Here is a 13,448-nt window from a genome sequence, read left to right as displayed (position 1 = left end):
ACTTTATTGTCCTGGAAGCTATGCAAGAAAATCCTAAGTCATTTTTTTTTCCCCAAAGAAAAGATGGCTGCAGAAGGTGGAGGCTCATTTTCCAAATAAAGTCTAAAATTATTCTAGATCCAATGGCATATTTGGGTCTCCAGCCAGGCAGCTATTTCTGCTGCTGACTGGCAGCCAACACATCAGCAACATGCCCACGCTTTGTGGGCTGGTGGACAAGAAGGCATAAGGTCCCTGGAGGGTGACAGCCCGGTCCAGCTACTCTCTGCTCAAATTCATGGTGCCACCTGTAGGAGCTAAGAGGTACTGCTGCCAGTCAATCAAAATCTGCAAGTCATCAAAATAATACATGGGTATAAGCTTCATATGGGCTTCCTTGATGGCTCAGATGGTAAAGAATCTGCCTGCAATGCGGGAGACCTGCGTTCAATCCCTAGGTTGAGAAGATCCCCTCGAGGAGGGCATGGCAACCCACTCCAGTGTTTTTGCCGCGAGAATCCCTGGCAACAGAGGAGCCTGGTGGGTTACAGACCATAGGGTTGCAAAGAGTTGGACACGACTAAGAGACCAAGCACAGAAGCTTCATACACCTTTATGTGCTGGAGACCATGAAGCCTGCTCTGATGACTGACCAGACAGAAAGCCTACACCCACTTTTTCTTAAGATTGGAGAGTTAACTGAATGGATTTTATCCTTTCCTCCACCCATCAGATTATTAGAGAAGAACTTTTCAGAGGTCACTGGCAGAGAACCAGTTTCCTGACTGAGAATCAGCTACCAGCCAATGGTTAACTGGATTTGAATAATACTCCACTCTTACCTCTTCCGTATATTCCTTTTTAAGAGGGACCCCAGCAGTTACCTGAGATAAGAAAAGATAAAAATTAAGAATAGTCCTGTCACACCGTTAACTCTGATTAAGATCTGAAAGAAAAACAAATCATGGTCCCTTTCTGGGAAGGTTCACTTGAAAAGCACATTTTGTGCTTTAAACTAATCACTGGTGGCCCTGGAGGAACATAAAGTCTTTTGGGTGCTTTTAAAAAATCACTGAAGCCTGAGCTCCACCCTGACCAATTAAACCAGGATTTCTGGGAGTGGGGCCCATGGTCAGCAACAGTTAAAAAAACTCCTCAGGCAATTCTAATTTCATACTGTTGCCCATTATCCTAGCAAAAAAAGGAACCCACAATATGATTTATACAGAGTGCATCATCATTCTAAATAAATTCTAAACCATTTTAAACTAATTGCCATTGGTTTTTCCCTTTTGAGCCTCATTTCTCACAGAAACCAATGGGGTTGGCAGCTTACAGATAAGGAGACTGAAGTTGATAGAAGGCAGGTGTCTTGCCCACGGTTACACAACAAATGAGAGGCAGAATAGGGGCATGAATTGTGATAACTGGGTTCTGAGACCCCAATTTAGTGACTTTTCACAGTTCCACGTTTTTTTTCTTCTTTTTCTTGGGGGGGTCTATACCCTGCAACTAGTTTCAGTGAGAAACCCTAGCCATTTTAACTCACCAAGGATGTGGTGATCTACTCTCCTCTCTGCAAAGAGGTCTTGAGAATATTAGAAATCCTTTGAAAAGTTACCTCTACGACAGAATTTTTTGTCTAATTGTGAAGGAACATGATTATTCCAGGTATTTCTATGAGGGTGTTTTTGAATGACACAGTGTAGGTGGGACACATCCAATCAGTTGAAGGCCTGCTAGAACAAAAAGAATCTGTGCAAGAGAAAATTCTCCAGCAGACTGGGACTGGAAAATTGGTTTTTCTGAGTCTCCAGCAGTTGCCCACTCTGTAGATTTTTGGACTTGTCAGCCTCCGTAATTGGGTGTTAATAATGCCTTACAATAACTCTTTTTAACATAAATACACATCTTATTGGTTGTGGAGAACCCTCCGTATGACACCATGTTTAAAAAACTAATTATGAAAGAAATATCTGGATCCAAAAGTGTTCATTCTCTTACTGCATCAAGAATGGTCAGTATTTTGGAAGATGGGATATGACTGGGACTAAAATGGGCAAGTTCAAGTGTCATAGGATTTTCCACTGCACAAATTATGGGAAAAAAACAAGCTGAACAAACATAACAGGCAGCCGCGGTTATCTGTGTAAATGATATCAAAAGGAAGTAGAAATGATAAGGGATCAAAAACATTAGTAACAGAGCTGATTCAAGTAAGAAGGAATGATACTGAGGTGGATAACAGAGAATACAGGATTAAGAAGATCAAAGTTCATTTATTATTCAATTACTGAAAACATTTCCTCAATACAGACTATGCCAGGCATGAGGAATACACAAAATAAGACACAGTCCTTAATTTCAAGGAATTCAGAGTTAAGGAGGGAGACAGACCTACAGACATTCATAAAATAATATAAAGTAGAAGCACTACTGGAGTCCAGGAGAGGAAAGCTACTTCATTTGGCTTCCTGATCCTCCCCTTTATCATTTTCCAACTGTATGTGCGTCTATTATTCTCGAGTCCTGTTACAATCATCGCTAGCATGGAACCATGACATTAAGTAGAAGTGGACAAGGTACCAAGGATCAAGGTGAGCAGAAAATGCAATCACTGTAAAACAGAGCACACACATTAAGATGAACTGAAATAGGATTATAAAACATGTAGTGAATTTTTATAGGACAAAGATAAGACTGGAGTGTGGAATTAAAGTCAACAGACCTTGATTTCACATTTGATTAGTACCCTAAATAGATTACTAAGCAAGACCTGGAATCCTCCTGTAGCTCTGTGATTTTATCTGAACCAGACTAGACAGTGTCTAAGCCCTTTGAGTATTAAAGCCCTGTGATTTTATAATTTTTAGGTTGTAAAACGGGGGGGGGGGGATTTCAAATTTATTTCTGGTATCAATGAGTGGGATTCAAAAAGGTTTCCCTTTTATTCATACTCAGCTCTGCCTGCTGGACAAAAAGTGGAGGATCTGGATCTCAGCCACAGGCTTCAGATCTGGTGATACTGCCCACATCCCCTAAACCCACCAAACCTCAGTTTCTTTATCTGTAAAATGGTATAAAATAACATCTGCCCCTCCTAGGACAAAAAATTGCTAAGATGATCAAACACTACATATTATGGTGTTTCATCATGGCAAACTTATTTCTTTACGTTATGTAATTGATTATCGTGTGATGTTTGCATACAGAGCATGCCAGTTAAGAAATCAGATTTGGCAGTTTGTGTTGCATATCAAGATTTAAGTGATAAAGAAATGCCAAATCATTTTATTTCAAAAATGATGAATGAGTGCAAGATTTCTCATTCTCCCTTTGGCTATCCCTAAAAACGAAAAAGAAACAAAACAAAACAAAACTACACTTCTGCTGTGGAAAAGACAAAATTCCCTTTCAGTTGTGTGTGAATTCCACATGTGATAAAGACTTTTGATAAAGTCTTTTAAAATGTTAAAACAGAATTTGAGATTTCTAAGCAAAGCTCTCTCAGAAATAATCCAGTGCTCTAACAGAGTTATAAAGTGAAATCATAATAAACAGAAACAGGAGGAAAATAGTGCGAGATGAAATCTGATGAGATGTAGCATCAGTGAACCAAAAAACGATCCACACAAACACTGAACTACCTCACCCACAAAAGCCATCACTCTTACCCTTCTGTTCTTCACTCAGGAAACAGAGCCTCTATCCTCCCATTACCATGGGGTTATGAAATGTTGACACAAGCTTCAGTTCAGACTCTTAGAGGTTACATTATGCTCCCTTCCAAAATACTGCTTAGAAATAACTTTGTGGGTGTCACTAATTACTTGATCTTACTGAACTCTAAGTGCCCTGAAATGGTGATTTGTGAAAAAGGAGACGTTTTAGAAAACCGTAGTAATGAAGCAGGTTTGAGTGTTTCAAAGACTCAATTCGGCTTCATCCTGTTTTATTAGAAAGGAAGCATGGAACTTACGCTTGGTCCACCTCCGTGCATCTTCAGAGCCCGCACGGTCGCCACCAGAACCACAACGCTGGGCACCAAACCAGAAGCTCTGCACTTAATGTTGAAGAATTTCTCCATGCCAATATCAGCACCAAAGCCAGCTTCAGTCACTGTGGAGAATCAAGTTGGAAACCTGCTATGATGTTCTTAAACAACGATAAGTTTTGACAATCACTGGTGTGGTTCAAATTCAAAGGATGACAAATTCCTCTCCACGTTCAAGGCTACTATACACCATGGTATCCTGTTCATACACAAAGGTAAAAAGATGTTCCCCTGGTTTTAGAAAATATTCTGCTTCTTTATGTTCCTTATGTTTACAATGTTCAGAATTGTAAAACTATGACTCTTGACTCGGCTTCACACAACTGCTCCTTAAGGATTCACTGCCCTGGCCAAGATTTTTCTTCCAGTGTAGAATGTCAAGGCAAAGCTTTTCTTAACCCAGATGGGATTTTCAAGTTTTTAATCAGGTTCCAAATAGTCAATCAGTGTCAAACAACACTGCTAGCATGATTACCACAGAAAATCTTTTCTTACTCTTTATAAGATACACACAGAATCACTTATATTAATGCCACTTGGTCCTTTCTATTAGTGGACAAAGTTGATAATAGTTGAGTGCCTTAAGGTTGATCATCAGGCTTGATAAGAGCATCTTTATTTCATAACCACAGAAGACAGTCATCTGTAACAATTCTTTCCCTGCCCCCAGACTGCTAGAAATGTTACTGAGGCAGTTATGGCTATACAAGGGAGGCTATCCAACACTGCCTTCCAAGAGGATAACCCCTGACTCTGGGTCAGCAGCAGCATCTTCATACACAGAGCAGAGCTGGACCAGACACACGAGCAGCCCCTGGGGGTTTAGAAATGCAGACTCATGGGTTCTATCCCAGAACTACTGAACCAGAACCGGCATTCTGACAAGATCCCCTGGTGAGATGAATGCTCATTAAAATTTGAGAAGCACACTGCTCTAGGAAAGAAATACTATCAATGTAATAGAAGGTGAATATTTATGGAATATGTACTACATACTCACAGGATGACCAAAGCTATAATTTATGGCAGAGATAGGAATAGGCAGTAAAAAAATTTACTAATATAAAATAAAAACTCTTTAACCTGTGAACAAATGAGGATATTTGTGCCCAGCATTCACTGAATACACATATTTTTAAAAAATTAATAAAAATAAAACACCAATAATTTATTTTTTTTAGACTCTTTCTGACCTTTCTTTAGTCAACCAGTTGTCCTAATTCTTTATGGTTTTCTTTTAGTGCCTCATATGACTATATAATTTTTCTAGGTAGAATTTTGTAGTCTGCTCTTTTAAAGTTATCACAGTTTTCTTACTGTATTATAAACTTTCAAAATTTATGATTATAAGTGGCAGCTTATAATTCTGTTAAGTTGATGTACCAAGATTTGCAAAATTCTTATGCCTGTTATTTGATGTTTGAGTTGTTTCCAATATAAAGAATGCTACAAAGTATCTGTGCATATGAGTTTAACTTGTTTCAAATTATATTCTTGGAAAAAATTCCCAAGGGTAAGAGTATGGTGCCAGAGGATATAAAATTTTTTTATGACTGTTGATATGCTTTTGACATATTGAAAAATATTCCTTTGAAAGTATTCAATTTGGAATGAACATAGCTACAAGTCATTTTCTTCCCCTTTACTATATTTCCTTTGAACAAGAGACAGAGCAGGGCAATTTGAAGAAGTAAAAGACACTCCTTTTAATACAGTATTTAGGACAATTTTAGTGATTTGATCACTGTAGCCGATCCTTGGCATTCACAGGGAATTAGTTCCAGCAGTCCCTGTGAACACCATAATCTGAGGATGCTTCTATAAAGCTCTTTATATAAAATGCAGAGGTACATTGAATGTAGTCAGCCTTCCGTATCTGCAGATGCAAAGGGCTGATTGTAGTTAAAGGTCAAAACCAGAGGAGATTGTTGACAGCAAAAATCCCTCTCTCAGTGGTACCCCTGGTATAGGGATTCAAGTAACCAAAGTTTTACAGGTTTTATTTTTAAATGCTAAGGTATTTTAAAAACCGGTTAATGTTATCCTATTGTCAGAAGTAGACTATTATGTACATCTCACCTAATAGGGTTTGATCAAATGATCTCTAAGGTCTTTCCAGTTTGATGCACGTTTCCACATGAAGCTCCCCTATTAAGACTATAAACTCCATGAGGATAGGGGCCATGTCTGTAGGACAGATTAACAATGCAAGGCACACGTGTGTGTGCTAAGTTGCTTCAGTTGTGTCTGACTCTTTGCAACCCTATGGACTGTAGCCTGCCAGGCTCTTCTGTCCATGGGATTCTCCAGGCAAGAATACTGGAGTGGATTGCCATGCTCTCCAAGTAGGCACCTCTGATCTTCTCAGGAAGAGGAAGCTGCTCTCTGTCCCTCCTAGCCCTCTGGTTTGCTGCCCCACAGACCCACAGCTATTTCTGCATGTAGCATCCTAATGAGACTTACGTGTCATCTCCGGAGTATCACTAGTAACCAACATAACACCCAGTGCAAAAAAGGAAAAAAGAAGAAGAAATTAACAAAGAAAAGAAGAAACTATCAGAGAAGAAGTCAGTGGTGATCTAAAGTAAATGTTATCATTCAATGGAAGTGGGTAGATAGACACATATGGAGGTATGGGGAATTGTAACAAATAGAATTTCAGTTGGGGAAGGAAACAGGATGCCATGGTAAAGTTTCAGGATGGTGGCTTCTAAATGCAAAGGAGGCAAAGAATGTGAAGAAAACCCAAACGAGGAAGTGCCAGATTCTCATCCACTGAAAACGTCTGAAATACTGTGCTTTTTGTTTTCTAATATCAGACTGCTATAAGAAAATGAAAGGTATGCTGGTGGATAATTCTAAAATTAAGGACCACTTCATAAGGTGTCATCAACAAAAACTAACTTGGATGTTTCGCCATGCAGTGCTGTATATCTGTGTCTTCGTCCCTTGGGAAGGGGGCACTTTATCTGGCTGTGAGTCGGGGCAAGTTCCTTTTCCTAGCCAATTCCTGGGACTTGTCGACATCAAAAACCTGTAAGTAACATTTTCTTAGTGATCTGAAGAAAACGTTAGTGATCTGAAATAAGCCATTTATTCCCTTACTGTAAAAGTCCTCTCTATAATTTTAAAAACAGATACAGGTGAAGGAATTATTTAATGTGGACTGTAGCTCAGACACGATCTTGAGTCATGAAGCAAATACATTTACTATGATTTAGCATTCCTGAAAAGCACACAATGTAGACTTCTGAAAGCTGCGTGTTTTAAAAAGGTTTGCGAGAAATTGCCCGTGTCACAAGAATTATTTGTCTTGGCAATCCCTTTTCTTTGGGGGGCAGAGGGGGGAGGAGTTTACAGCTATTCAACTTCCAGCATGAATGGAAACAGGAAACATTGTTACTCTGATTGTGTGAGCACAGAAGCTAGTAGATAGCCATTTTGTAGCCTGGCTTCATTTGAACTTTGAAACCCATAATCTGCTCAGAAAGGAACTGCCGGTGGGTCAGCTTTGGGAAAGGACTAACTATTTGGACAAACACTGTTACTAACCTGCATAGAAAACAGAACTCTGCATAAAAGCCAATATTAGACAAACAGGCAGTTGTCTCTCTGTTCTTATCTGCTAGGACACTATGAGTCACATGGTACAAACTGAATAGAAAAAATAACAAAAAAGCTACTATTGGCAGGCACGCCTGCTATCGATGAAATTATTCAGTGAGGCAGAGAGATGATGCTTATATGTAATTTATTTTATCAGATCCCTACTTGCTGTGTACACAGAAGTTGCAGGGACAATTAGGACTCAGATTTTACAGTAATCACTAATCTGCTACCTTAAAACAAACAAACAAACAATGCTACGGTCATGACATCATAGGTAGGCCCTATAAGCTATGAAAAGTGAAACTTGCTCAGTCGTGTCCAACTCTTTGCAACCCCACGGACTATATAGTCTATGGAATTCTCCAGACCAGAATACTGGAGAGGGCAGCCTTTTCCTTCTCCAGGGGATCTTCCCAAACCAGGGATTGAACCCAGGTCTCCTGCATTGCAGGCAGATTCTTTACCAGCTGAGCTACCAGGGAAGCTCTGTATAAACTATGGTCTCATAAAAATTCTAGGGCTATAAGGGACCGTTAGTGATCACACACACTGACCTCCTTGGGGCTCCTATGTGCCAGGTAAGCTCTTTTCTTGAGATAACAACACAGATGGTATCCGAGGTCACTCTGATGCGCAGGGCAGAGTTCGCCTTTCTATATGATGTACTCTCTGCCATTCTGCCCCAAACATACTCGACTAAACATACACACTCCAGAACTTAGAAACAACCTTTGTTTCTTCTCATTCAATAATTAATGAACTTCTATCACCCTGCCAGGCATCTAAACACTTATCAACATGCCCGTGTCTTCACTTAGTGAGGAAACAGGGCTGTCTGCACATATTCAACGTGACAAAGATGAGAAAGATTCATTCATTACCTAATGACAAAGGAGCATCTTTCTGACCTTACTTTTCATTCTTTTTTTCCTATTTAAATTCCCTTCGGTACTTTTAAAATGTTTAATCATTTGTGAGCATGTAGGTAAATTTGAGTCAACTCTCCTCTATGTTTAATTCTGGATGATCTCATGGATTAGTACATTCACTGAACCCATTTCTGTCAAATCACAATCTTAAGTGTGCTTCAGTGGTTCTCAACTGGGAACATTTCACAGTATCTGAAATCATTTTTGGTTACTCTAACTGGCATCGAGTAAGTGGGGGCCAGGGATGCTGCTGAACACCATAGAAAGCAGAGGACAGACACTCACCCCCTTGAAAAAAACCAAAAACCAAAAAACCAACCACCCAGAATTATTCACCCAAAATGCCCAGAGGTAGACATTCTGTTCTAGTTCAAGCATAACAAAGGAGCCTTGTACTTTCTAGACACTCTGAGAATGTTACAAATGCGTTTGCTGTGATAAAACAAAAGCTTGTACGAGATTATGCTAACAATAACCTTATATACCATAAGACTTGGAAATAAGAATAAAAAGTCCGCTAAGCAAAGCCTGATGTTCTGTGTCAGTGATGTGTTTACTACAACACAGCAGTTCCTGGTGTCTCCTTGATGACGGAGACACCAAGTTCATAAGAAAGCAGAGAATACAGGAGAACACAGGTGATGGCCATGATCCGTCTTACTACTAAGAACAAATACATATGGTGGGGAAAAGCTGTTCAAACAGAGAGTGGGGCTCAAGAGAGGCACAGATGTTACCATTTACTGACACGTCTGTGTGCCCGCCAACGCATTAGACATCCTCCGTTCTCATTCCACTTTTCATCGCCTTTATCCACTGCTTACAGATTATGAAGTTAAAGATTTAAATAGTTTTTTTCCAAAGTCACACAGTAAGGCGATAGAGCTTGGATGGAAACTATGGTCCATCTGACTGCAGGCTACGCCCCACCCCATCCTGCCTTGTCCGTGTATAACTGATTCTGCAGCATTTCTCTAACTCAGCTGCTGAGCAAGTTGTGCAACAAGATGAAAATCTCAACATCTTGTACTTCAGTAATAATCTGATATCTAAGATGTAGCTCTAGATTCTTTTCCCGAACCCCAGACTTGTTTTCTAATCGCAACATGGTCCTCCTGTGATAAAAGAAGGCAAGTCACCTGCAGTCTCCTCCATTATGGTATTCCCTCCCTCCCTCCCCTCTCACCCTTTCTTCCATCCTCTTTCTCTGTCTTTATTCAGAAAGTTATTTTCTCTCTTAGAGCAGTTCATTTAGGGATAGGGAATCACGTCCTCTCTTAGTCCTCAGCCTACAGTGCTGAGTCCTGGGCAGCGAGCAGCAGGCAGTGTTATTGATGAAAAACAGAGACACCCCAGAGAGCAAGCTGCAAGTACCAGCTCCATCTGGGCTTGTACCTAACACCAGTTCAAACGGGCCACAGGCAGAGAACACTCACTCTGCAGGCTGGCCTCTTGAGAACCTAATGGTAATCTGGGGCCCAGGAGTCAGCACCTCTCACTGGATGAGTCAGGTCCCCAGACTTGTCTTCCCAGCCTCCTTCAGCCAGGCATCTACCTTCCAGCACTGGCTGGGGAAATGGGTAACCACAATGCTCTAGCTTGGGTTTTCTTTTCCAAACTGTATGCCCAGGTGGGAGAAAAAAAGCAGCAAATATTTTAGATCTGAAATTCTCCTTTCTGCTTTTACTGAGGAAAACCCTCCTTGTACTCAGATAAAGAGTTAGAATTGAGGTACTAAAGTTGTCCCTGAGTTTCTGGCTTCTCGACATGCCCGAATGTTATCATCATCATAGCAAAATTGAATTTCCACCCCGCTGTGTCACTAAGGGCTCTTTATTCTGTGTGTGCTCAGAAGATTAGAATTTTCAGATTTCGCAGCCACTTTATAATGATAATAATTCTTCTCTCCATGATACATGCAACTGACATATATATCAAATATACAACACAGTGAGTCCCCATTACTCCGGGACATGAACTTGAATTTATGGACTGTTAGAGGTCCCACAGAAAACCTAGCCTTTGCAATGAGTTTAGCTCAAAACAGGTTGAGATAAGAAATACTTCAGCACAGCACAGATTTTGCTAACTTAACTCTTAAAAGAATTTCTTGCAAAACAGAGGGAGAAATCAAACTGTAGCCTTCATAGAGTTGGCACTTAACTTTCTCATGACAAATCAGAAAAATAAACAAAACCTTTGCACAGGAAGAAGTAAGGTATATGCCGGAGTAGGCTTCATTCTGAAGCACTGTGGGCTCTAACTCCTGAACAAAGCTAAAGGAAATGGAAACTGGACTCTTCAAATTGCCCTTTTCTGCATGTGCAAGCAGGTCTATTCAGCTGCAACTGAATAGGGAAAGTGGAGGTCAGAGTCACAGAAGCACATAAATTCTGAATTTGAGCTCAAGGCAGGCTGGCACTCAAGGATTTTAATTACTTTTTCAATCATTAGAAGGAGACTAAGTGAACCAGGATGAATCAGTAAATGACAGAGAAAGCTCTGTATTATGACTACAACTGGGGGAAAAAAAAAGGAGGAACTTGCTTAGAACTTATTAAATATAAAGGATCCAGCTCATCTTAGGTCTTTGAAATTTCACAAAAAATTAAATCACTTCTGCCTTCTTGGATTTGTCTTTGCTGTTGGGTTTTTAAAATGTCTTAGAGTCAAATTTCCGTCAGCTGTACAGATTCAACCAGGCACATGTATTAGGAAACTTACAGGGGGAAAAAAAACCAGTTAAAAAGGTGGGGGCGGGGAGAATCCAAGATTAATATTGCGCATGTGTGCTCAGTTGCTTTAGTCGTGTCCGACTCTTTGCAGCCCCCATGAACTGCAGCCCGTCAGGCTCCTCTGTCCATGGGATTCTCCAGACAAGAATACTGGAGTGGGTTGCCATGTCCTCCTCCAGGGGATGGATCTCCCCTACCCAGGGATCAAATCCTCGTCTCCTGCATTGCAGGCAGATTCTTTTACCCACTGAGCCACCTAGGAAGTCCAATATTAATATTAACTTGTGCTTTTTTTCTTTCTTACCTTTTGGTGATGGCAGCACTTACACATGAGGGGAAGTCTGGTAGTTGTATGGAATGCATGAGAAGGTTAAGGGGATTTATCAGGGAAAAGGGAAAGAGAAGACAGGGAAAGTACAGAAAGGACATAAAGTGAAGTCGCTCAGTCATGTCCAACTCTTTGCGACCCCATGGACTGTAGCATACCGTGCTCCTCCATCCATGGGATTTTCCAGGCAAGAGTACTGGAGTGGGTTGCCATTTCCTTCTCCAGGGGATCTTCCTGACCCAGGGATCGAACCTGGGGCTCCCACATTGTAGGCAGACGCTTTACCGTCTAAGCCACCAGGGAAGTCCTAGAAAGGACATAGGTCCCCATGAATAATCTGCTTCAAAAATAAAAACTCTGAAAATACCAGTAATGCCACTTAGATGTACTCTGTTATCTGGACCCAGAATTTCCTTCCTCCAGAGAATTAATTAAGCACAGACACTGGTTCAATTATTTGAGCTCATCATTATCGTTAATCATCCTGTTTTGTAAAATGATTCTGACCAAAGTGTAATTTGATTTTGAAAAAAAAAAAAGTTTAGATGAAAATTAAATTATACATGCTATAATTTTACCTCCCTTATAAAAATCCAACTGAATTAAATTTATAAATTCATTATCAAAATAGATACCATCTTCTTGTAGGGATCAGGAGTGTTTGTACAAGGTCACTGTTTTGACCAGGGTTTTAACCCTTCTGTTTTTAGCAAACTGTGGTATCCCAAAGTTTAATCTAAAATAATGAAAAGATGAAATAGAACATTTTGCATTGAGCAGTTCATGAAAATCAACCCAAGGAGGAAAAAACTATAAATGTCAAATATATTTTGTCTTGAGGGTTCCAAGGAAAAAAGAACACTCCCAAACTTCTATTAGCTTCTTCTGCAAGTGCAAGAAACCCAGCAAGAGAAACCAAGATTCCTGAGCTTGAGAACAAATTAAATCTACCAACATTCCTAGTATAACAATTTTTATTATAGAAAAAGAAACGAAGACAGAAGGAAAACATTTCAAACTTGAAAGCTGGAAGATTCTACAATGTATTTAACTAAATAAAAGCAGGTTGGGCAGGAACTTGTGAACTGAGGGTAGAAATCCATTAGTGTTTTACATAATCAAATTACTGGGTTGCAAACAGAAGTTTTTCTAAAAACAAAGAAATAGTATAGGAAATACTAGAAATGCTAGGATACACTACATAGGATAAGAGGAAGTAGTCTTAATTCATAAGACATTCATCAAAAAGATTCCCTTTTTGCACACGTGTGTGCATGTCAGCACATGCATTTTGTATATAAAATGCACTTTATGCTCTGGCTTTTAGTCAGAAAACATCCAACAGCCCCTGGTCCAGACTCTACTTCGTACATTTCTTATCTAGGAAGGGAGACAGATTGGCTGGTTCTACAGTCCTGTCTAGGCCTACTGGTTTCTCCCAAGATCACTGTGATGATTATCCAGGCCTGGTCCCACTCTAACCAGCACTGGAACAAACAGCTCAAAAGAATGACAAAAGAACAAAAATGACAAAAGAACAAAGCAGCTCAAAAGAATGACAACCTGGACCTCTGTGAAATCAGCCATTATCATTATAGTTAGAGGCACATACGCAATGGCACGCTCACTGATCCAGGGGCGCGTAGCGAGGAAAGGTCTTTTGGGGTGTGTGGAGGCAGGAACAGTCTCTCTCCATGATCCTTCTTTCCATGTTTCCTTAATGTGTCTGCCCTGGTCACTAGCACTAGTTAAGCTCCCCCTGCCTGTCCAGCGGTATGAGATCTTGAAAGGACTCGATATAACAGAACAAATGA

General features: G+C 40.2%; 1 protein-coding gene across 1 annotated transcript in view; it reads right to left on the bottom strand.

The window, feature by feature from the left end:
- Positions 1 to 13,448, bottom strand: part of MTHFD1L (methylenetetrahydrofolate dehydrogenase (NADP+ dependent) 1 like) — a 187,935-nt gene that overhangs the window by 75,656 nt on the left and 98,831 nt on the right. The window contains exons 21-22 of the mRNA XM_055433111.2: positions 3,959 to 4,098; positions 822 to 863 (exon numbers count right to left, since the gene is read on the bottom strand). Of these exons, the coding sequence (XP_055289086.2) occupies positions 822 to 863; positions 3,959 to 4,098 (182 nt within the window). The remainder of the gene's footprint in view (positions 1 to 821; positions 864 to 3,958; positions 4,099 to 13,448) is intronic.

This window comes from Moschus berezovskii, chromosome 10 (genome assembly GCF_049115385.1).
Source record: "Moschus berezovskii isolate FMDL1 chromosome 10, NW_MosBer_1.0, whole genome shotgun sequence".
Taxonomy (NCBI): Eukaryota; Metazoa; Chordata; class Mammalia; order Artiodactyla; family Moschidae; genus Moschus; species Moschus berezovskii.
Note: the sequence above shows the minus strand (reverse complement) of the source record. Positions and strands in the feature narration are given on the sequence as shown.